This window comes from Gorilla gorilla, chromosome 1, assembly GCF_029281585.2.
Source record: "Gorilla gorilla gorilla isolate KB3781 chromosome 1, NHGRI_mGorGor1-v2.1_pri, whole genome shotgun sequence".
In the NCBI taxonomy this organism is placed as follows: domain Eukaryota; kingdom Metazoa; phylum Chordata; class Mammalia; order Primates; family Hominidae; genus Gorilla; species Gorilla gorilla.
In genome coordinates this window covers 140,955,091-140,979,052 of record NC_073224.2, presented here as the reverse complement: position 1 = coordinate 140,979,052, position 23,962 = coordinate 140,955,091, and the positions used below count along the sequence as shown (strand labels likewise).

Below are 23,962 nucleotides of genomic sequence, written 5' to 3'. Positions count from 1 at the left end.
AGCCAAAGGGACTTAATACACAGAAAGTTATAGAGGTGGTTTATAGAACATAGCATCCCTTAGGGGCAAAATAGACGGGGAGCCACGAGACTACCTAATATATATCATCCCAAGAAAATGGGAATGTATGACATGAGGGTGGGTGCCCCAGGGAAAATCTTCAACCCTTTGCACAGTTACCAACACTGAATGACTTCATTGCCTGAAGAGGCATCAGGTCCCCAGAGGGAAGGACCCTGAAACTCTGTAGGAGGTATACATTGTAATGATTTCCCCAGTCCTTCTTCAAAAAGACCCACAGCCATTTACTCAGGTTTCCATACACTGGAGAAAAAAAAATATCCAGATATTTTGAGGATGACTGGACACACGGTCTGTGTAGACAATGATACATGGAGACCTGAATTAGTGTCATCACGGTCCCCTGTTAGAGTAGGCACATATGAGCCTAGGTAATAAATAAGTCCAGGCCAAAGTCTGGCTGAAAGTGGATCTATTAAGTCTCTGAGCATATCCAGGGGTCATTTCCTCAGTCCATGAGTGCATAAATGGGGATGCACAATACTTGACAAGAGGAGTAACTACTTATTAGGGGAATTTAATTGAAATATTCGGAAACTCCAAGATAATAAATAAAAAATACTACTACATTATTGAAGGGAGGATGGTGAAGATTTAATGTCACCTCTCAAGATCTCAATAATGCAGGAGTGCTGGTTCTTCTATTTCCATGTAATTCACAAGACTGTTCAGATCCTGAAGGATAAGTGTAGACCACTGAATCTTCAACCAACTAATATTGACCATTGATTTGTTTAATGGGTTCTTTCCAATTCCATTCCAGAAAGAGGATGAGGAACAGTTCACATTCACCTGGTACAGGCAATTCCTTACATCACAGTTGATGTCAGTGCTATATTAACCTTCCCACTCTCTGCCATAACTTAGACTAAGGAGATAGAGATAGTTTGGATGTCCCCCAGTTTAGTCATTGATCACTTATATACAAGACATCATGCTGACAAGATAAACAAGAGGTGGCTAGCACACTGTAGGCCTTGGTAAGACACATGCATTCCAGATTTGGGGAGATAAATCCTACAATACTCAGGGGCCTAATGACATCAATAAAGATTTTAGGGATCCAGTGGTCAGTGGCATGCTAGACATTCCCTCCAAAGTAAAAGACAATTACTGCATCTCGTACCCCTACCACAAAGAAGGATGCACAATGCTTTGTAGATCACTTTGGGTTTTGGGAAAAATACATCCCATACCAGTAAGTATTGCTCTGCCCCATATACTAAACACTATTATCTGAATGTGTGTATCCCCCTCACAAATTTATATGTTGAGATCCTAACTCGCAAAGTGATGGTATTAAGAGGTGGAGTGCTTAGGTTTTGAGGGCAGAGCCCATAGAGCTAGCTCATACTTTCCACCATGTGAGGGCACAATGACTAGACACCATGTATGAACCAGAAAGCAGGCCCTTGCCAGACACTAAATTACCAGAGCCTTGATCTTGGACTTTCTAGTCTCCAAAGCTGTGAGAAATGAATTTCTTTTGTTTATATGCTATACCCAGTTTGTGATATTTTGTTAGAGCTATCTGAATGGACTAAGATACTGGGTGGCATACAAAGCTGCCAACTTTGAATAGAACCTGAAGCAAGAAAGGGCTCTGCAGCAGCAGGTACAGGCTGTGGGGAAAGCAGCTCTGGTACTTGAGCCATGGATCCAGCAGACATTCTAGGGATTGATGTGTCAGTGGTGGGAAAACATAGAGTCTGGAGCTTATGGCAGGCTCCAGTGGGGGCATCGCAATGTATGCCCCAGGGGTCCAAGAGTAAGGCCATGTCACCTGCAGCAGATAATTGTGTCATTTGAAAGCAGACTCGAGCATGTTACTGGGCCTGACATCAAATGACCATGTATTCAGAGCTGCTCATTATAAGTTGTTGTTGTTTTTCTGTTCCACCTTGTCAAAGTGATATTACCTACCATGGAGTTCTACCCAGCTATAAGCACTGCCAGTGTTAGTTTTGCTGTTAGGCAGTCAATTGTTGCATATGGAAAAGAAGTTAAAAATACTTAGAAGTTGTCACTTTAAAAAGCAAAGCTCTTTAACACCTTAGATGATATGCAGAGCAGAACATATAAAAATTATAAAATATGCATTCACTTAAAATTAAAGAACAATTAAAATCCAATAATCAAGACTATCTATATGGCTTTTAGTGCTTGAGCTACCTGGTCACCTGGAAAATAGGACATAAGACAGGAATTTCTGGAGCACACACGTTTTCAACTATCTTCCTAATTCATATTATGCATCATTTAATTAAAATCAACTAACAAGTTTCCTTCACTTACTGTGTGTGAGGCACTGCACTCTGGGGATAACTCAAAATTTGGCTGCCTTCTTTTCAATGGGGGTACCTTCCAGGAGGTAGTGTGATGTAAAAGACCAAATATGGACTTTGGAGTCACAGTGGCCTGGGTCACATTCCTGGCTGTAAAACAGACTAGCTGAATAACCCTCGACAAGTCAACTAGCTTCTCATAGTCTCAATTTTGTTACCTGTAAAATAAATACAGCCATACTTTCATTTCAGCCACTCTAAAGAATTAGCCATATAAAGAGGTAAGGTAAAGTAACTAGTACGATAGTAGGCCAATAGTCACTTTTCAGTAAATGGTAACTGGGACATAGGTTTGAAATAAAACAGCAGAACAATTGGACCATGAACTTGGCCACATTTAGCCATAGTGTAAGTAAGCTGGTGATGGTTTAGAAACTCTGAGGTGGACAATGCAGTACTGGCTCTAGGTCTAGATCTTACTTGCCTATTCCTGTGCTTTAGGAGAAAGTGCTTAGACATTCCCTAGCAGCTCCAATCTGTACTCACCCTGCCATGGCTCAGGCTTGGCAGCTCAGAGTCCCAGCTTACTCCATTCCTCAGAAATTATGACTTTCATTTCATTTCATCTGGTCTTGGTCACATCAGTATAAGGGCTCTCAATCTTAAGGAAACCAGCTAAATCCAAATCCAAATCCTGAGACTCTGTCTAGGGATTTTGATTTTATGCCCAAGATTCTGTGTTGATCTTCTTAAAAGCTTTCCCTTGCCTTTAGTTTCTTTCAATTTTAATTCTCTCTTTACTCTCTACCAGACCATTTTTAAGCTGCCAAAGGAGTTTATAACAGTATGTAGAGACTTTATGCATTCTAGGTATTCAATATATATTTATGGAATTGAATCAAATACAACCATTCTGAAGCACTGCTTCTGTAATGTCATTTCTCAGTTCCACATTGCTTTTTAATTCAAGTCATAAAGCCTCAGGTTGGTTTACAAAGTCTTCCTGATTTATTCACCCTTGCTAATCCTTAAATCCCACAGTTCCAAATATACACCCTCGTGCTGAGGTTCCCCCTTACCTGTTTCTGATTGTTTCAGTGTTTCTTGTTCTTTGCCTTTGCTCCTGCTATTGCCCTTCCCTGGGACACTTCTTCTCCCCCTATTCAAATCATGTCCATCTCCAAGACTCACCCCAAGTACCACTCACCTCTGAAGCACTTCCCGTGATGCTTGCCAGCAGGACCTCATCCCTCCTGGACATTGGGTGGGACTCATCATTACCAGATACTCTTACAATCATATTCCATAGAGAACTTTATTAGACCCCCTACTCAGGGCAGACTAATCCAGCATTACAGTAAGCACAGTACCTAGGGCCCATGACACTTTGAAGGACGTGTGAAAATATCATAACTTTTTTTTAGAAGCGGAAGGTAAATGTGAATTTTTAGGTGAAAAGAAAATGTTTAATGTATAACATTTATATATTATTTTTATAGAACTACACTTGTAAAATATCATTTTTAATTTTATTTATGGTGGAAGGGGCCCATGAAGGCAAAAGTACCTAGGGTCCATGGAAGTCATAATACAGCCCTATCTTATAATGTCCTAGAATAGAAAGTCCTCTTTTCTTAATTAGAATGTTCAAGAGGCTATCAGCAGTCCCCAAGCCGACGTTTGCTAACATAAGAAACCCCAGACACATAAATATAATTCTGACATATTTTTCAATATTTCAAACAGCCTAATCAAATAGTATATTTATCCATAATAAGCCCACATGCATTAACCAAAACGTCAATCTTCTTTGCTTTTGGCTGGGAGTACACTAAGTCATTTGGCAACACTGGTGATCTCATGCTGCTTAGTGGTTGTTGAAGACACGGGAATTTCTGTGATGTGACTGAAGAACCAGAAAACCATTATAAAGCCACATGTCAATCACAGAATACCCAAATGTAAGTGTCTTTTACAGAAGCCAAGTAAAATTAAGGTAAGGATGCAGAGTATCCCTAGGTCTTTAGTCATTTACTTAACTGTTTATTATCATCCAAGCCATTTTAATAGCTGTATGTGTGTAACTGCAAAACAGCATTATTATATTTTATGATTATGAGCAATTATTTAATATCTGGGCCTAAGATACAATGGGAAAGTATTTTAAAGATTTAAAAAGTGTTTTAAAGATTTTAAAACACGCAGTTCATGGAGTAGTGTGGGGAAAGGGAGACAGGGTTAATAATGAAAGGGGTCCATGGTAGTGAAAATATTGGAACCCAGTAGATACTTCACAAATGTCTTTTGTACTCTCCCCCAACTACATCAATAACACTTAGCTGAAGGCTAATAGGTGAAACATCAATCGACTAATAATAGTGGTCATGGCACCAGTAGTCATAATAATAGTACAGCAGTCACAGTATGAGTGCATGCTCAGTAAATATTTTTGATGTATTACATAGCAGATGCTTCATCAAATTTGCTTGTTTGACATTTAGAGCACAGGGACCTTATACATTTCAGCATTACATTACTCCTAAGCAGGGAGCTTTAGAGGAATGGCCTTCTGATGGCAGCTATATCTCATTTGCCAGTGAAAAGAAGTACATGATGGCAGCCTGGAGCTTTTCATTTGGCTCACCCTATTGTTTCTACTCCAAACACAATCCCTGACCAGTCTCATGAAATCACCTGCTACAAGTAAACGGACATGCACTCCCTGAATCCTTATACCTCCAAGTGAGGGCTGGCTCATGCTCCTGTACAGAATTAGGTAATAAGTCTCAAAAGAAGAGAGGGGCAAACAGACACTAGTGGGTTGTGTTTATTTAACCCTTGTCTCAGCAGCCTGTGAGCAGTGGTTGTTGTGCATGGGACTTTGTGAGCTTATTATAAAAGATGGCTGTGTGGGAAGTGAGAGTGGGATAATGCCAACGATTGGCCACCAATGAGGAAGGGGAGAGAGGGAATGATATTTTAGAGTTTCCACCAGTATTCTGGGAAAAGACTGGGATAAATCATTTAATGCCACAAATTCTTCCCATCCCAGTAAATTCTCCTCATTACAGTGTGACTTTGCTGCACCTCCCATCTCTAGGTGGAATCTATTTCTCTACCCCCAACAATCTGGGCTGGCCTTGTGATTTCTCTGGACAACAAAATACAGTGACAGAGATGTGTAACAAGCTTAGGAACCTAAGTCTCAAGATACCCTGCAGCTTGGGTTATTACCCTATTGGAAGGCGGCTCTGAGATGCCATCAGGGAAGATGACCCCTGTGAGAAAGACCTGTTGAGGAGGAGAGAGGCCCAGCTATTTGTGCTGTCTCGGCTGAGCCCAAACCCCAGATCTCTGAATTAGCTGAATGTGTCATGTGAAAGAAGCAAGGATTGACTAGCAGGAAAACTGCAAGTCAACCCTACGTATCCTGACAGTAACAGATTGTTGTTGTTTTAAGGTCTAGGGTGGTTTATAATGCAGCAACACATAGCAGAAACAGAGGCCAATAAATGTAACTGACCCTTTTTTCCTGACATTTTCAAAAATCTAAGGTCAGAATTGGAAGTGACCCGAGGAGGTCATTTCATGTCTGTCTGTTTCAACAATTTATATGAGGTTAACTGGAAATTCACCAAACATAATTATTCATTCTCAACCTTGAAGTTCATTTGCTTTTAATTGAAAAAAACTTTACCCATTTATATGAAAAGAAATACCACAAAGGTAAATTTAAACACTCTAATGTCACTGAACACTGAATTATAAATTTGATGACTGAGAGTTAAATAACTCTCACAATTTTTTTTTTCCCGGAGAACCAATGGTACTTACAAAAATAGGAATAGAGCTTTTTTTTTTTATTATTCCTGAAAGTTTTCAGTAAAGCAAAATAAACCTCCATGATCAACTTAGCACCAAAGCCTTAATTAAAGTCAGATGTTAAGGGAGAGTTCAAATTCCTCAGTTTTATTTCCTAATCCACACAAAGAGGCATCAGAAACATATTTCTCAGTTATTATTTACGTACTCCATAACAGGGCTCATTGATTTTTATTTATGCATTTATGTATGTTTATAATACCAACACTAAATTAAATCAATATGCCTTTAACTAAATACAGCCATAAGACCATTTCCACAGAGGATATTGAATATATGGCTGTTTTCTATTTACTACCCATCAAAATTCTGGCAAGCATTTCATGAGACTGCATTAGTTTGAAACACCCCAACATTCCTATTATCAAGTTTTCCCAAGGTGTCTCTAGTGAAAGTGGGAAAAAATATATTTGTATGTAAGTTCAAATATAACAGCAAAGCCTGCCTATAAGGCTTACATTTGCAGCAGGAGTTATATTCAGAGTTGCCATAGCAGCCACCCACACTCACACACACACACAAAGGGGTGGTGGGGTAAGACAAAGAAACAGCAGAGAACAGAATCTATTGTTAAAAAGAAGTACCCATCAATGTAATTACAAGCAGGAATCCTAGTTTGTAGTCTGAACCAATGTTTAACAGTACAACACTTCCCAGTGCTGGAGTGTCTATTAAGGGATTTTGCTCTAAATGAATCTACCATCTGCACCCTTGGCTTTACAGTTTACTGGATGCTGTATTATGCAGGAAAGAATTCAGCGGCAGATGCACACACTAGGGCTAAAATAATCTAATGTTTCCTTCTCTGGAACATTCAGAAACATCGCCACCAGAAAAATTTGTTGTTCTATGGATCTGAGAAAGTTACTTTACTTTTTGAGTCTCCTCATTTATAAAATGGGTAAAATAAGATCATGTACTTTAAGAAAATGCTACGAGGATTCAATAAATTATCACAAATAATCAATTATTAAATAAACAATAATGATAACTTTAAAAATACAAAGGAACTAGTAAAGTATTAACTAAGTTAGTAAAAGTGAAGCAATTGGTGCCTGACACATGGTAAATGTTCAACAAATGTTTGTTATAATTATTATCATTAATATTTCCCAATTTTTATTATAGAACAGTATGATTTATAATTCAGAAGTTTATAAAACAAATGCATGCCGGTGGCCAGTAGACTGGAGCAAGACAAGATGTTAAGATTCTTCTAGCGCATAAACAATAATACTTTCTCCTGTAGCAATGCCTTTGAAACACTATTTTGCCAGAATAAAAAGGCCAAGTATATTATTATAGCAGCACAATCAACACCACTGGCAAACATTGGTTACACAGCAAAATCTAACATGTACTGTGTTTTAAATTTTTATTTGCTTATTTATTTAGAGACAGGGTCTTGCTCTGTTACCCAGAGTGAAGTGTAGTTGAGTGATCATAGCTCACTGTAACCTCAAACTCCTGGACTCAAGAGATTCTCCCGTCTTGGCCTCTCATGTAGCTGGGACTACAAGCATGCAGCACCACACCTGGCTGAGGTTTTGCTTATTTTTTTTTTCTTTCTCTCTCTCTTTTTTTGTAAAGATGGGATCTCCTAGGTTGCCTAGGCTGGTCTCAAACTCCAAAGTGATCTTTCTGCTTTTTGGTCTCCAAGGTTCTAGTATTACAGGCATGAGCCACCACGCCCCATCTGAATCTAATGTCTATTAGTATTAAAATATTTGTATAAGAATATTTGGGGTCAGAGAGCATTCTGGAATTTGTCTCCCATCATTGGCTAGGTCACGTATTTATATGCAGATATATTTGCAATTCATACCCAGATACAAATATGAACATCAAATTTAGACGTGATGGCAATGAGTGAAAAGTATTTTGTGACTTCTGATTCACTCAAGTTTCAATCCCTGTTTTAAGGCTGAGTGCTTCATATTCTAGTAGAGGTGAAACATGTAGTCAAGAGATTTCTTGAATAGGAAAGAATATGCATGGGCTACCGTACTTCATATCAGGCCCAAAGGTACCTTAGAATGTGCAAGAAAAAGCAATGCTGATGGGCTAAAGAAAACAGGGGAAATTAGAAGAACAGAGTTTGGGGACACAGTGAGATGGCAAGGAGAGAGTTGTAACACACAAACTTTAGAAAAGTTAGGAAGCAGTGAAAGAGAAAATAAATAGGATAGGATAAAGGAAAGAATCCTTGACTCCATAAAAAGTTTCTGGATGGGATTTTTAAAATGTCCAGGCAGTGAGGGATAGAATTAACTTGGCTTAAAAACTTTAAAAATGTTAAAATGCATACTCTATGGTTCTAAAATTATCCTGCCATTGTAAATGTTACATGTAATGCTGTATTTCCTTCCTAAATTGTCCTTTTATTCAGTAATCTTTATTTGAATCTCAAGTAGAGATGTCACAAGGTATTCCATATATTCTTTCTGCTTTTAGAAATAACATGACTGTATTGAAAACATTTCCATTATCAAATAGCTCTCTGAGGGTAAAAAAATAATTCCAAATTTTTCCAAGTCATTAGAAATAATCAAATTTGGTTTTGAATTGGTCCTGAGACTTCACAGATCTCTTGCTAATGAGCTGAAATTGGAAGTAAGTAGATTTGGCACCACTGGGAAGGAGAACCCCAGAAGACATTTAATTCTCTGATCTGGCCGGGTGCAGCAGCTCACGCCTGTAATGCCAGCACTTTGGGAGGCCAAGGTGGGCAGATCACTTGAGGTCTGAAGTTCGAGACCAGCCTGGCCAACATGGTGAAACCCCATCTCTACTAAAAATACAAAAATCAGTCGGGTGTGGTGGCACACACCTGTAGTCCCAGCTACTCGGAAGGCTGAGGCAGGAGAATGGCGTGAACCTGGGAGGCGGAGCTTGCAGTGAGCTGAGATTGCGCCACTGCACTCCAGCCTGGGTGACAGAGCGAGACTCCGTCTCAAAAAAAAAAAAAAAAAAAAAAAAAATCTCTGACCTTATTGGGGTTTGTGGAAAAGCCTACAGGGAACGCGTTAGGAGTCCACCTCCTGAGCTGCAAGGTACATCCTTGTGAGGAGGGAGAGGTTGATGGTACCATTGTTGGGGACAAGAGCTGCCTGCCAAAGCTGCCCTTCTTTTTCCTTCTGCATATGGGTAATGCACTCACTCACTTCCAACTAAAGGTCCTAGGATAGCTGCATGGGGGCCTGGCTCTTGCCACTAAGATGGTGGCCAATACTCTCAAGACTAAAGGAAAAAATAGAATTTCTAAGGACACTTTGGTTAGTTCTATGAGAAAACGTTAAACGCTAATTGAGATATGATGAAGATATAGTTGCCTGTAATAATAGTGCTTTCTAGAAAAAAAGAGTGTCCCTTTCATCCCCAGCAGGGACTATGAGAGCTTGGGTAGGCAGCTAAGAGGCCTAGGTAGTTCTCTTCATCGTGCTATTACAAGTTCATGGGGAATGCTACAACAGATTTGTTTCCACTAAGTCCTGTTTAATATAAAGACAAACATATTCTCAAATAGAAATGCTAATGGCTACATTTTTTAATACAACCAACTACCCACACGTAATCTCATGAGAGTCAACTGACTTAATTTTGTTCGGAGTACAAACAGCTATTATTAAAAATAGATTAAATGGCCTACAGAAAGATATGAATGTGTTTTAAGTGACTTTCATTATGGCAGAGAAAAAGAATTTCTACATTGGAAAAATTAACAATAATACAGACTAAGACAACAAATTTATAATCCTTACTTACGGTCAGATACACAGCTGCATAGACACTGAGAGCTGCTTCTTTGGATGGAAAGGTTTTTCGGGCTCTCATGATGAGATCTGGGTTGCCAGTACAGGCCTCTTCCCCACTGATGAATTGTGTATACTGCTGACATCCAAGTGCTGTATAATTGGGCTTACACAGGGCAAGGAAATGTGGGGCCAGATTTCCTGTGACTACTTGTCCAGCATTTACAAAGATATCTGTAGCAAACAGTCCAAATGTATAAATTCCTGGGGAAGAAAACAAATAATTTTAACTTCTTGCTTTTGTGTGTGTGTGTGTGTGTGTGTGTGTGTGTGTGTGTGTGAATTTCAGTTTACCATAAACCAAAATGGAAATATTTTAGAAACTATAAAATATTCCATGCATATACATAGTTCCTTTCATTTCATCCCTCTCCAGTTCTTTCCTTGGCTTTCTGGAGTGGTGAAAGTGGTAAATATTGCTCTGTCTACTACTGGTTTTTGTGCATGGCAGGTTTATAAGACATAAGACAAAATAAGAACATGTATTCTCAGACTCCGGGTAATGCAATTGTTCATGGAGTCATGTGTTCCTTGAGAGGGTATAGTCTATCATGCTCTACTAATGTTAGCAATTTCCTTTTTTCCCCCATTTTTTGAAAATTTTTTTATCTCACTAACGAAGCAAAGCAGTTGTCTCTCTTTGATTATGCTGTTACTCCCATTCAGACTGATGTTAACGCTGCTGGAGGTGCCAATTAGCAGTAAATCCAGTGCCATCAGTTTTCATTTAAATATGGAAAATCTTAAGTAAACCAGAATGCTTTCAGAGTAATCTCTACATTGCCTTCAGAAACACATTTTTTTTAAAGTCATAGAACAGCTAGTAATTTATTTCCACCTTATCTTATATGGACTGGCTTCCAATTGATCCAATGTGGGCTATTTAGTAAACAAGGCAATCAAAATTATAGGTTATTAATTATTTTTACAGTTTTAAAATTTATTTGCTTTGGTTACCTGAAGGTATAGAACTAAGTGTGTAGATATTTTTTCCTCCTTTGCTAAGGAACTTGCCAATTTACTTGAATACCAAAAACATTTTCTAAATTCAAAGTCATTGGTTATTATTGTTAAAACTTATTCTTCTATTATACGGGCAAAATAATTTTTGGCATTAATTTCAATTAAACTTAGAGCTACAATCTTCAAGGATGTGGTACCAATGAAAGGAAATTCATCCTTTTATAATTTTGGGAATAAAATCCAACAGGACCTTTTAAAACTATCCCAAAGTAATACTTCTAAAAGTACTGATTTATTAAAATGTCATATACTTAGGTTACAATAGTTAGATGTTTTTCTTTTTAGTCATATATTTCTGGATTATTTGTTTCCCAAGCCTTTTCATCATTATTGGCTGTTGTATAGTATATCACCATAAAAGTTGTACCGGATCAAATAATTTTCCAGTATTAGATGCATAGCTGTTCTTTTAAATTTTTGAAATATTATATAAGATTACAAAAGGTTTACATACAAAAACTCCCACACAGCAAAGCTCTATGTGTACACAAATGGGAATGAAACAAAGATATTAGTTCACTCTTTATCTAAAAAGCAAACAATAAGAAGCCCTTTCTTAACATCTCACCAGCATTGTTTGAATCATACAAAGTAAAGGTTATCAAAATCAGAAATTTGAAAGAGGAAGAGAAATTAAAGAGAACTGAGCTCAATAAAACTTCTTCCAAAATCTCATGGCCAAGCATGGGAACCTAAATTACAAGTCTTCTTCATTTGTACACCTTTGAAATCTAGGCTGTTTGGTGTAACGGGTTTTCCTGTTTATAACAGAGAGAAATATTTGATAAGAATGTGGAAATGTCTCTTGACACTTTAAAGTTCCCAAATGTGTTTTGGAATTAAAATGTCAGTGCATCAGCCCAAGTCTAATACTGTAGTTGACCACAAAGAAAATTATTAAAGTGAGATCCTGTAAGTGTATCTACTCCACTGACCTAAAGAATAAAGTCACTATACAGAATGATGTACTATTATACAGTGATGCTTCGCTTACATGCTTCCACTTACTACAGCTAGAAACATCCAAATCATAAGGGAACAAGAAACAAATGGGCTTTCGTATTTTATAAAATCATATAATAAGAAGCATGCAGAGACTTAAAAGCATACTGTACTTTCAGCCAAATATTCTTTAGAAATATGTGTGCAAATGCAGAAAAATATTTTACTTAAATAGGCACAATGTAATTTGCTTAACAGTATTTAGGAAAGCATCAATTTCTTTAAATAGTTTTAATTCTAAGCATATTGTTGCATATTGCTTTTTTTATTAAATGACTTATACAAAAAGAAATTAGTCAAGAACACAGTATTGATACATGTGAAAAAATAACTTTCAAGGTCTCATATAAAAGTTGTCCCTTCAACAGGATAAATGAGGGCTTTGGAGATACATAACTTGATGTCAGTAAAAATAACAATCTTGGATATGAAGGCCTTTCGTCTACAGAGAGATCCAAAAGCCTGATAACATTTGGCTAGTCTTTAATGGGTTTATAGATAGATTAGGTGATCTATGCATGATATCTTCAAAGTCTTCATCCTGAACCCTTCAATATGAGAAATACGTGGAAGAGTTCCCTTCAATATGAGAACTATGTTGAAGAGTTACATTATCTTTACTGCACCTCTTAATACTAATAAAAATTTATCTTAAATGGCATTTAGCATATGCACTTATTTTAATCTGATAAATCCAGGAAACAATTATTTATATTAAATTGTATTGCGTCAGTTAAAAAATGGGTCTAGGCTAAGTTCTGAATTAAAATGATTTTCAATAATTCATTCATGCATATATTTACTATTGCTAGTATTTGAGATTGAAAGTTAAATTATTAGTGAATCTTGTCCTCTAATAAAATCCCCAATACTTTTTTGTTTATATAAAAATCAACTTAGAAGTAGTGCATGGAGTGCTACATTTCTTCTATTTTCCAAGTTGTTTTTCTTATCCTTCGTGATGTTCAACAACCTACCTGGATTATCACCACCCTCCCACTAAGTACTGTTCAAAGATTTTCATAAACACAGTAATCACGTAATTTTTGGCTCTTAAAGAATATTAAACATCCAAAGGTGGTGTTCTTTTTGCCTTAAAAGAATGTGGAAATGACATCCTAAAGTGGGATCTTGCTATATTAAAGAGAAGGTAGTATGTAATGTTTATTTTTTAAATTTTTAATTTATTTTTTATTTCAGTAGATTTTAGGGGAACAGGTGGTGTTTGGTTACATGAGTAAGTTCTTTAATGGTGATGTCTGCGATTTTCATACAACCATCACCCAAGCAGTGTGTAATGTTTATTTTTAAAAGCAAATTGAAACATTTCAAAGAAAAAAACCCCTAATATTTGCAAACAGTTAACATGTGGGTTATTTTAAGGTTTAGCTTACACACAGACACTGTTTCAGAAATATTAAAAATAATTTAATGAACACATACCAAGAAATCGGACAGTTCGGCGCACCAGCGGGTTTATATAGCAACAGTCTCCAGTTAAAATAGTTTTTTCCTGGTTTTCAAAATCCCTTGTGGCTAGTTGTAGGCAAAAGACAGCAGTTTCTCCAACTATTATCTTGAAAGAAAATAAAAGATTAAGGAATATTAGAATTTAACCAGTATAAATGTAAAATATTTTTATTTTAAAAATGTAAAATGGAGCCCCTTTGAATGGTAATAATCTCAATGTAAAACAGAGCCATAATCGATTTCCTAGATCCTTTGATTATAGCCTTGTCCGTATGTATGTAAACCATATTTTTCTCAACCCAAATGTCCAACAATGATAGACTGGATTAAGAAAATGTGGCACATATACACCATGGAATACTATGCAGCCATAAAAAATGATGAGTTCATGTCCTTTGTAGGGACATGGATGAAATTGAAAATCATCATTCTCAGTAAACTATCGCAAGAACAAAAAACCAAACACCACATATTCTCACTCATAGGTGGGAAGTGAACAATGAGAACACATGGACACAGGAAGGGGAACATCACACTCTGGGGACTGTTGTGGGGTGGGGGGAGGGGGGAGGGATAGCATTGGGAGATATACCTAATGCTAGATGACGAGTTAGTGGGTGCAGCGCACCAGCATGGCACATGTATACATATGTAACTAACCTGCACATTGTGCACATGTGCCCTAAAACTTAAAGTATAATAATAATAAATAAAATAAATAAATAAATGAATAAATAAAAAGAAAAATTATGAACAAAAATAGACAACATTTTTGTTTCCAAAAGTCTTAATTAAAAAAATAAAATATACAAAAGATATGTAAGGAAGCACTCATTTATTTTTATGTGTAATTAAATTCCATGTTTTATTTTTTTAAGTTACTGTGTCTTATTTAAATTTGACTCTGCTACAGAATTCACAACAGATTCTCCATGCAAATATTTTTAAGGCATCTGATACACACATACTAATTTAAAATCATATTAATACTTTTATAAATAAGAATAAATCTGCACACGTTTGACTTTGAGAGCCTCCTGTTCTGAGACATTACTAGGAATTGTCATAATATACTACTTATACTTTAGTATAAATGTTATTTTGATCTTCATTAAAACCATATGAAACTAGGAATAGCATCCTACCCTTTTTACAAGTAAAGAAACACCAGGACTTGGAACACAAGTGAGTTGCCCAAGAACAAGGTCCTGTTACAGATGCTTTGCTCTACTCTGTTGACTTATTAAAGGACCTGGCTATCTTACAACCATATTTGTACCATTGGTAGTGATTTTTATACATGATCCTCAAAATCACCTAGTAAGGTATTACAGGAAGTATTAATATTCCATTTTACAAATGAGGAAATGGAGATTTAGGGAAGTTAAATAATGTGTTCTTTTTAAGGCCAGTCAGAAGCCAAGCAGAAATTTCTCTCTAATACTATGAACAACAGCACGAGAAATAAGATTAAGAGAAAAAGAAACTGGAGCTAACAGTGTGTCTACTAATTTGTCATTGTGAAGTTTGCTTTTATTATGTCTTGTCAAGCTTAATTAACATGCTATACAGGGAGTCCCTGACATTCCCTGGGGAAATGCTTTTGGGGTCTCTATGAAAAGTAGTATCTATGATTATAAGATATTCAAAATAGAAAGTGTGAGGTAGAGAAGGAGGTTACAGGAGATTAGGTGTTTGACCTACTTTTACCCCAGTGTGAATAAAAGATTATGAGATACCTCTTCACTTTCATCCTTCTTTCTACCCCCTTTTCCTCTTTTTTTTTTTTTTTAACTATACTTTTTTTTCAAGTAGGCCAGGGTTCAATGTTAAATCAGAAGACATTGAGTGGAACTAAATTAAAAGAGACTAGTCTTGCCTATTTGGTGAGAGTGGATTGAGTTGGGAGAGATAAGAATTTCCAACTTCCTCCTGAATTTTAACTCTGGAATTGGTGAAGTAGAGCGGATGTGTGATGAAACAGTTCATCCAGCCAAAGGATGCACAAGAATTATTTTTCATGAGTATCTGGAGAATCTGATAAGTAAATGAACTGTGTGTTTGATACCTTATCTCTCTTTCTGAATAACGTTTTTCTCATGTCCTACCTCCTCTTCACTGCACCTTGAAAGAGATTACCATGATGATGCTTTCTGGGTTTTCAGATTCAACTTCTTCTGGGTCTGTTTTACCACAGAATGTTCCAAATTCTAACAATGCATCATCCACTCCACTTCATGAGCTGACCGGCTCCGCACATGATGGCTGCCCTCTCAGCCTCCTCTTCTCCACTGCAGCTTCCACGGGGTCTCCATCCCCTGGCAGGCCCCAACCCATGGTACACTGCACCCCAACTCAGGCTACCATGCTAAACTCCCTAGAATGTAGTAGGTACCCAATAATTCTTATTTAATGCATAAAGGAATCACATTTTCAAAAAACTGTCAGCTTCAATAGATCAGAATGTCCTAGTCTGCTATTAATCTTTTGCCTGACTTCTAAAAACCAACTTCTGGCTTGTTCCTGTGATGAAGGATCTATCCTGTACCTAGTTCCTAAAACTGGAGCCTGTATATGAAGTCCCTGACTTGATAATTCTTTTTAGTTACCAGGGTCTTAACAGACCAAGAACTGCCTTGCTGGGGCCACTTTTCCTGGGGCTCTCTTCCCAGTGGCTTTCTAATGCTGACCTCTTGCTTGCCTGCATCTCAGCACATGTCACGTTGCTGAATTTCCGATTTGTGTCCTGAGCATTTCTGCCAGAACAGTTTCTCAGTCACTGTCATTTGGCTGCTACTATAAGAAACCCACTTGAACTATGTTAACCAAAATAATAAGTTTATTCTAGAGTTAGTTTCCTCAGAATTGAAGGGCAGGGAGCTTGGGGATTAGGCCCATGAATGGAAAGTCCTCAGGAGTCCGGGCAACAGCTGTCACCATTTCATTCTCCCTCTTTCCCTGGAGTCATACTGTCTTTCATCTCAGTTTCTCTTTGTATGCCTTTCTGCCAGCCAGTGCTCCTGATTCCGAGCATACATGATTTCCCCAGTTGTCTTCAAGAAGCTTATCTTGAATTTGTCAGCTCGGTCCAAGGAAACAGTTCAACTGATAAGATTTTCCAAACCTCAATTCCAAATTCCCAGGAGGTTTAGGTTGAGCTAAGGCATCTCCCTCAGTCCGATGAGCCAAGGTTAAGAAGGTATGTCATGGTACATGAAAATGTCACTGTGGGTAGAGAAGGTAGTTTTCAAACAGAGAGTTGCTGTCATTAGACGCCGATGTCAAACGCCTGTCCATCACATCTTGCTGGACCCTCCGGCCAGTTCTTGGTCTAGACTAGCTCTTTCCAGCATGTTCTCTGGATACTGTATTCTGTCCACCTACTTGGACTTCATCTCATCAAATGCATATGCCTAGGTGTCTGCTTTCCTCCAAGGGTATGTCTAATTCACACACCCTAGTTCTGTTTCCCCCACAGCTCACTGTGATATCCATGGAACCCCTCATCAAAACCATATTCTCTTTTAACTTCCCCCACCCAACTTCCTGAGTTAAAACTCCAATTGTTTACTGCTCTCAGATAATAATTATTATTATTATTATTATTTTGAGATGAAGTCTCACTCTGTCACCCAGGCTGGAGTGCAGTGGCGCACTCTTGGCTCACTGCAACCTCCTCCTTCCAGGTTCAAGCAATTCTCCTGTCTCAGCCTCCCAAGTAGGTGGGACTATAGGCACATGCCACCACACCAGGTTAATTTTTGTATTTTTAGTAGAGATGGGGTTTCACCATGTTGGCCAGGCTGGTCTCGAATTCCTCACCTCAGGTGATCCACCCGCGTCTGCCTCCCGACGTGCTAGGATTACAGGCATGAGCCACCGTGCCCAGCCTGCTCTCAGATAAATTCAAATAATGAAAATAAAATAATTATAATTATGATGAATGTATTTATGTAAATGCCTTCTGAGTTAAGGGCACAGTGCTAGACACTAATGTTTGAAGAAAGGTTTATAATCTAACAGGGTAGACACAAGCAAATTGATTAATAATGCTACAAGGTTGCATAGGCTGAGCTTTATTTGACTGGTTTGGACAATACATGCTAGTAGAACACTTAGGAAGAAGTGTCACTGAGTCACTGAGAGAATCTGTGGTGGCAATGAAACACGTCACTCAAATCTCCCACTGCAGAGATGTTTACACACAGATGGCCCCGGCTGCTGCGCTCCTCTGGATCCAATACTGTATCCATGCTGAGGCCACACTTCTACAGGCTCCTCCTAGCCAATGACTAAGCATGGTGGGAGTGAGCCTAATCTTCTGAAACATGGGATACCTCCAATTGGCAATTTTGGTTCAAAGATTCTCCATGAGCCTGACCAAATCCTTGTTGGAGCCATGTTTCCTATACAATCCCACTACCCCAATGAGACTACCTAACCTAGTCTGAAGTGTTTCCCACCCAGTCTTCCTTCTTTCTCCCTCTCACGCACAGGGGACAGACCTCCATCACAGTCTGAAGGCTCTCCTTGCTGTCTCTGGCTTACCCCTCAACTACTGTTTTTCACAGATGTTTTTTCTAACAACTCTTGTACTTCTAATCTCACTTGATAATTGCTTCTAGGAGAATATAAACATACACAGCATCAAAGATAGGGTGCAATCCTTACTACACTTAAAGCTTGTTATTAGATAAATACACAGAATTCAAAAACAACTCCAACTAGAACGCATTTGGAGAGGAGGAGGTAACCTTTTTCCTATTAGCTCTCAGCTTGACCTCAACAGAGGCTAAAGTAGATTGAGTTTGCCTTGAAGGCAGAGGCACAGTAGGTAGCACTTGGTAAATGTTAACCACTGTCATAACTGTTGAAAAAATTATTGGCAACAAGAGCATGATTAACAATAGCAATGTCGCTATTAAAGCCAACGGCATTAGTAAACAGTCTAATATATATGTAATTGTATGCAGTTTATATTTCCATTAATAATTGATATTCATATCTATTCTTTCTTCCTAAGCTTAGCACAGTACTAGGCACAAAGTAGGGAATTTTCATTTTCTACTGCCCTATATGTCTGTCCTTATGACTAATTTAATACCAGGTCATATTGACTCTAAGGTATACATTTCTCTTTTTCCTCTTGAATTTGAATCAGAGGCTCTCGTCAGTGAGTTACAGACCTAAGTTCTATATTATCTGGCATTTTATTTTGGCTCTCTTTTCCTGACAGAAGCTCTCCCTGGTGGACTTCATTCCTCCTAAGACTTTACCATTCCCTGCTCCACTAAGGAATCCTAAATCTGCATATTTCCCCTAAACCCCAGATGCAGGCCTCCATCCACCTATTAAACAGTGACATCTCAACATGCTCATATCTACCTATTGGAAGGCCACACAGCCTTTACATCCAAAATAAAATCCATGTGTTCCTCCTGCTCTTCCGTGTCACCATCTCAATTAATCCATTCAATTTCTATTTGGACTCAAGCTAAAACTCTCATACATTTACATATCATGCTGACACCTCCAGTTCCTTCATTTGTCTCTTTTCATCAATTGCTTTTATTTATATTATTTTTAATTGACACAAAATTATATACATTTATGGTGTGCAACATAATGTGAAATATGTGAATTATGTAATGGTTAAATCAAGCTTATTTAACATATGCATTACCTCACATAATTAGCATTTTTGTGGTGAAAACACTTAGAATCTACTCTGTTAACAATTTTTAAGTATACACTACATTCTTATTAACTGTAGTCACCATGTTGCACAAGAGATCTTATTCCTTCTAACTGAATCTCCATCAATTGCTAAATCCTGTTGATTATATATCTTAATTCTATTTCAAATAAGACCACTTTTATCACTACCTCCATTTTAAAATCCAGTCCCTCTTCACTTTTTTCCTTCATTAAAGCATACTCAGAACTTGCATCTGTGCTTCCATGTTCTCTGCTCTTCAAACTGTTACTGTCAGATTGGTTTATTGAAAGCAAATTTTGTATAATCCAAATTTTCTTTTCTTTTTCTGGAGACAGGGTCTCCCTCTGTCACCCAGGCTGGAGTGCAGGGGTGCAGTTATGGCTCACTGCAACCTTAAATCCCTGGACTCAAGCCATCCTCCCACCTCAGCCTCCTGGGTAGCTAAGACTAACTACTAGAGGCGTGTGCCACCATGCCCAATTAATTTCTTTTATTTTTTATTTTTAGTTTTTGTAGAGAGATTGGGTCTTGCTATGTTGCCGGTCTTGAACTCCTGGCCTGAAGTGACCCTCCCAAAGCACTGGGATTACAGGCATGAGCCACCACACCCAGCCCCACATTTTCTGTTTACAATTTTCAGTGTGTCCTCATAGCTTGTGGATTAACTAAAATTTCATAAGAGATCATTTACTGCTGAGCCTAAACCTATCTTTTACAGCTTCAGCAATTCCTACATAGCCTTCAGACACTCTGTGCTCTAGTCACAGCTAAGCATTTTCATTCTCCAACATATCCAGTATTTCCATACATCCAGGTTTTTATGCTTGGTCTATGACTTAGTATATCTTGGTAGGCAGTGCATGGTTCTGTGCTTGAGACATGATTTAAATATTGCCTATTCTATTGCAACTTTATTCTATTCCTGATGCAGTTCATCATTCCCTTCTCTGTGTTCCAATGGCACGTTGTACATTTATTATGATAATTTGCATATGCGTTTATAAGTATCAGTAACATCTGTGTCTTCCACTCAGTTTAGATCCTCTCTGAGGTAAGGATTGCATAACATTTATCTTTAAACTTCTACTATTATAGCACAGTGACTGACAATAAATATGAATACTGTATGAATGAAGAGAATGCAGCTCAATCTTCCCATCTCCATAGATAAGGAAACCTCCAGAGAGAGAGAGAGAGAGAGAGAGATTGAATATGCCTGAGTCACATGGTAACCAGCACAGCCAGAGTCTGAATCCAAGTTCAGAGTTTTATTTTGACCACAGCCTCTGCCTGGGAACTTGTGAGCCTCTCCTCCAGCTTTTCCAAGTTAAGATAGGTCAGTCCCTGCTGCCCACTTACAGGTCACACCCTGGAGTCCTACCACATTCCTAGCATCTCTACAGTTTCAAAAGATAGGAGATAGGGCACAAAGCACCTCATAAGGACCTCTGGACTCCTCTGCTGTCCAGGTATAAGAAAGCCGAGTATAGAAAAAAAGATTTTCCTGATCCTATTAACACACAAGCCAGTCTTCCAACAAATACCAAAAACATTCACATCGCCCTTTCTAACTCCATTGCAATTTTTTGAGACACTCTTTTCACTGAAATGTCGTCATGTCTTCTTTGCATATCCTTGGTTCTTAGGTGCCATTGAGGATCTGGTGTTTTGGTCGTTTTCTCACCTTTATCAAGAAGAGGTTCTTAATTCTGGAATCACGCGCTACCATTTTCACTAGATTCCCAAAGCATCCCTGGGGCAACGAGCATAACTGGTTTGCTTTCCCCGCTGGGAGTGGAAAATATGAGATTTCCAGGTCACAGAAGCCAGAGATGGAGATGCTAAAAGCTTTGTCACTTCACAGTTTTCTTTGATAAAACTTCCTTTCTTCTGTGAACTAACCAATGAAAGCTGTTTCTAGACAGAGCTGAGATGATGAACAGTGTTAACTGAGATCGACTGAGAAGCAGCAGGGCCCCTCCTGCCTCCCACAGGCACCAGCTGTCTATAGAGGAGGAGAAAGAAGCAGAACCTTGGGAAGGACACCTGTGCTCCCAGTGGGAAGGATCAACGGGCCTCCCATGGATCAGCCTTTCACGGAGGTACTCCTCCCCCACCTCAGCAAAAACTCTCCATTGCTTGGGACATGAAAGAAAAAGGAGAGGAAAAAGGACTCTGCTGGTAGACAGAGGGCAGGCTGGCACAGTAAGTGCAGAGCTGTCAACCCTTACCTCGTTTCTCTTACATCTGCCTTCCAGCTCCCCTCATCTGGGCTCACTAAACTCAACCCATCCCTACTCCTCCTCTGCCAAGAGAGGCAAAGCACCTGTCTGTTCCCAGTTGTACAGGAAGCCCTCAAACAACCTCCAAGGAAGATTAGTGACTGTTCATAGTCCTTATCAATCTGATATAGAATGTGATGAGATGCCCACCAAGGGCTCAGAAACTAATACTGAAGGGCTTTCAGTGCTTTATTTATTTATTTTGGAACCAGGATCTTGTTCTGTTGCCCAGGGTGGAGTGCCATGGTGCAATCACAGCTCACTGCAGCCTTGACCTCCTGGACTCAAATAATCCTCCTGCCTCAGCCTCCTGAGTAGATGAGACTACAGGCATGTGCAACCATGCCCAGTTAATTTTTGATTTTTTTTTTTTTTTTTTTTGGTAGAGATGGGATTTCATCATGTTGCCCAGGCTGGTCTTGAATTCTTGGGCTTATGCAGTCCACCCGCCTCAGCCTCCCAAAGTGCTGGGATTACAGGCATGAACCACTGCACCTGGCCTCACTACTTTATCTATGCATTCAGAGCTGGGTCTGAGCAATTGTGGTGTTTCTTAGTCACAGTCCCCTCCCTATTGCAATCTGACAGTTTACCTCATTGGGAGGAAGAGATCTGCTCCTGAACCCCAACCTGATAGAAGCCTTGCACCCCACTGACAGACCTTCTCAAACTTGAGTATCACATTCTTTATTACACCTCATCCCCTTGCTGGACATTACATTATGCTTTATTAGTCCCAGTGTTGAACACTATGAAGCTCCTCGAATCTTGCCCTGCCTAACAAGCTGGATCTACACACTGTCTGCCCCTTCCTAATGACGCAACTAAGTCTCCATCATGTCTTTGAGGACAGGTCTGGTATCTAGCCCTTTTTTTTTTTTTAATCAATTACCGTCTTTGGTAATGAGTAAAAAGCCCCATTCTGCTGATGAATAGCAACCTACAAGAATGCAGGTGTGAATCATAAATGTCTCCAGGATGTGCACATCACTTTGTTCTCATACCTCAACCTTTGTTATGCATAGTCCAACTTTGTGATCTACAGTCCTTGATGACAAAATACTGAAGTTTTACTAGGAAGAGAAAATCGCTGTAGATTTTCATCAAATGTCAAACTCCAAATAGCTCTATGTTTTCATTTATAAGCACACAATTAGAAATTCCTCTCCCCTCTAACTGGTGGTAACTCAAAGATATCCATGCATCATTGATTTGAAATTGGTACAAGAAAACCATTTCAGATGTAATGCAGTGAAACAGAAGTTATGTAATCAGTGTGATAGTATTTGGCATGTGTTTCACATCCTTCAGAGATGTGTGAAATAATATCCAAAAAGCAAAATGAATCCACAGAAGTACAGTCATGGGACACACCTAAACTTTAAACTCTGAATGTGTGAATCCAGTGAAATGTGGGGTTTTATTTGTTACAGAAGCTGGAACTTGCTAATTTCCCTGTTTTTAAAAAGAGAGAGAGCAACTATCAGTCTCAGGGTCTTTTCCAGAAAACAATGCCTGGCTAGAATTTTTAAAACAATGTAGGCTTTTTTGTATTTATTTTATGGTTCCCTTCTACTTACCAAGTGATATTAGTTTTCCATTTGTAGTAATAATAGAATGTATTCTTTTATAATAATTTGTTAGTAAAGTGAACTGATTTCAAGAAAAAAATGAATGCTAGCTGAGTTGGTATGCAGCTATGATTTAAGTCATGAAGGTGATGTCCTGAGAGGAAAATTTGGGAAACATTTAGCATATAATAAAAGCTCATTTACACTGTTCATGTAAATAGGGCTTAGGTTTTAGGCACTGTTCTAAGTGCTTTCCAAATATTGGCCAATTTAATTTTCAAAGCAATCTGATGAGGTAGATGCTATTATTAAAATCCAGTTACAGAAGAAGAAAATAAAGAATAAAGTAACCTATATATGTTACTAGCCGTGGTTATAATTGTGGGGATGTGGCAACCAGGAAGCCCTAATATTCTGGGGAGAGGACAGTTAAGGGAAGTGGAGGGACAAAGGCCGCTTTGATGGAAGGATATGAGGTCAAGAATTGGATTTGATCCTTTGAGTTGTGGATCTGAACCTTTGAGTTAAGATTCGCAGTCTTTAGGAGACCCCTGTTAAAATGTAGATACCAGAGGATAAGAAACACATGAAGCTGCCATCCCAGCCACTGGGTGGGATGAGCTTATTAACTCACTTTTCAACTGGGAAAGATATATGTCTATTTTGAGAGCTCTACAGACAGTAGCTCTCAAATATGGTCCCTGAAGCAACAGTATCAGCAATCTGGGAACTTGACAGAAATGCACATTCTCGGGCCCCACCCCTACTGACTCAAGAACTCTGGGGGTGGGGGTCTGGCCATCTGTGTTTCAACAAGTTCTCTAAGCTCTATAAG

General features: G+C 38.5%; 1 protein-coding gene across 2 annotated transcripts in view; it reads right to left on the bottom strand.

The window, feature by feature from the left end:
- The window catches only part of PLPPR5 (phospholipid phosphatase related 5), a 112,474-nt gene that overhangs the window by 50,534 nt on the left and 37,978 nt on the right, over positions 1 to 23,962 (bottom strand). For both annotated transcript variants that reach the window (XM_019020746.3, XM_004026185.5), the window contains exons 2-3: positions 13,529 to 13,661; positions 10,014 to 10,264 (exon numbers count right to left, since the gene is read on the bottom strand). In XM_019020746.3, the coding sequence (XP_018876291.1) occupies positions 10,014 to 10,264; positions 13,529 to 13,661 (384 nt within the window). The remainder of the gene's footprint in view (positions 1 to 10,013; positions 10,265 to 13,528; positions 13,662 to 23,962) is intronic.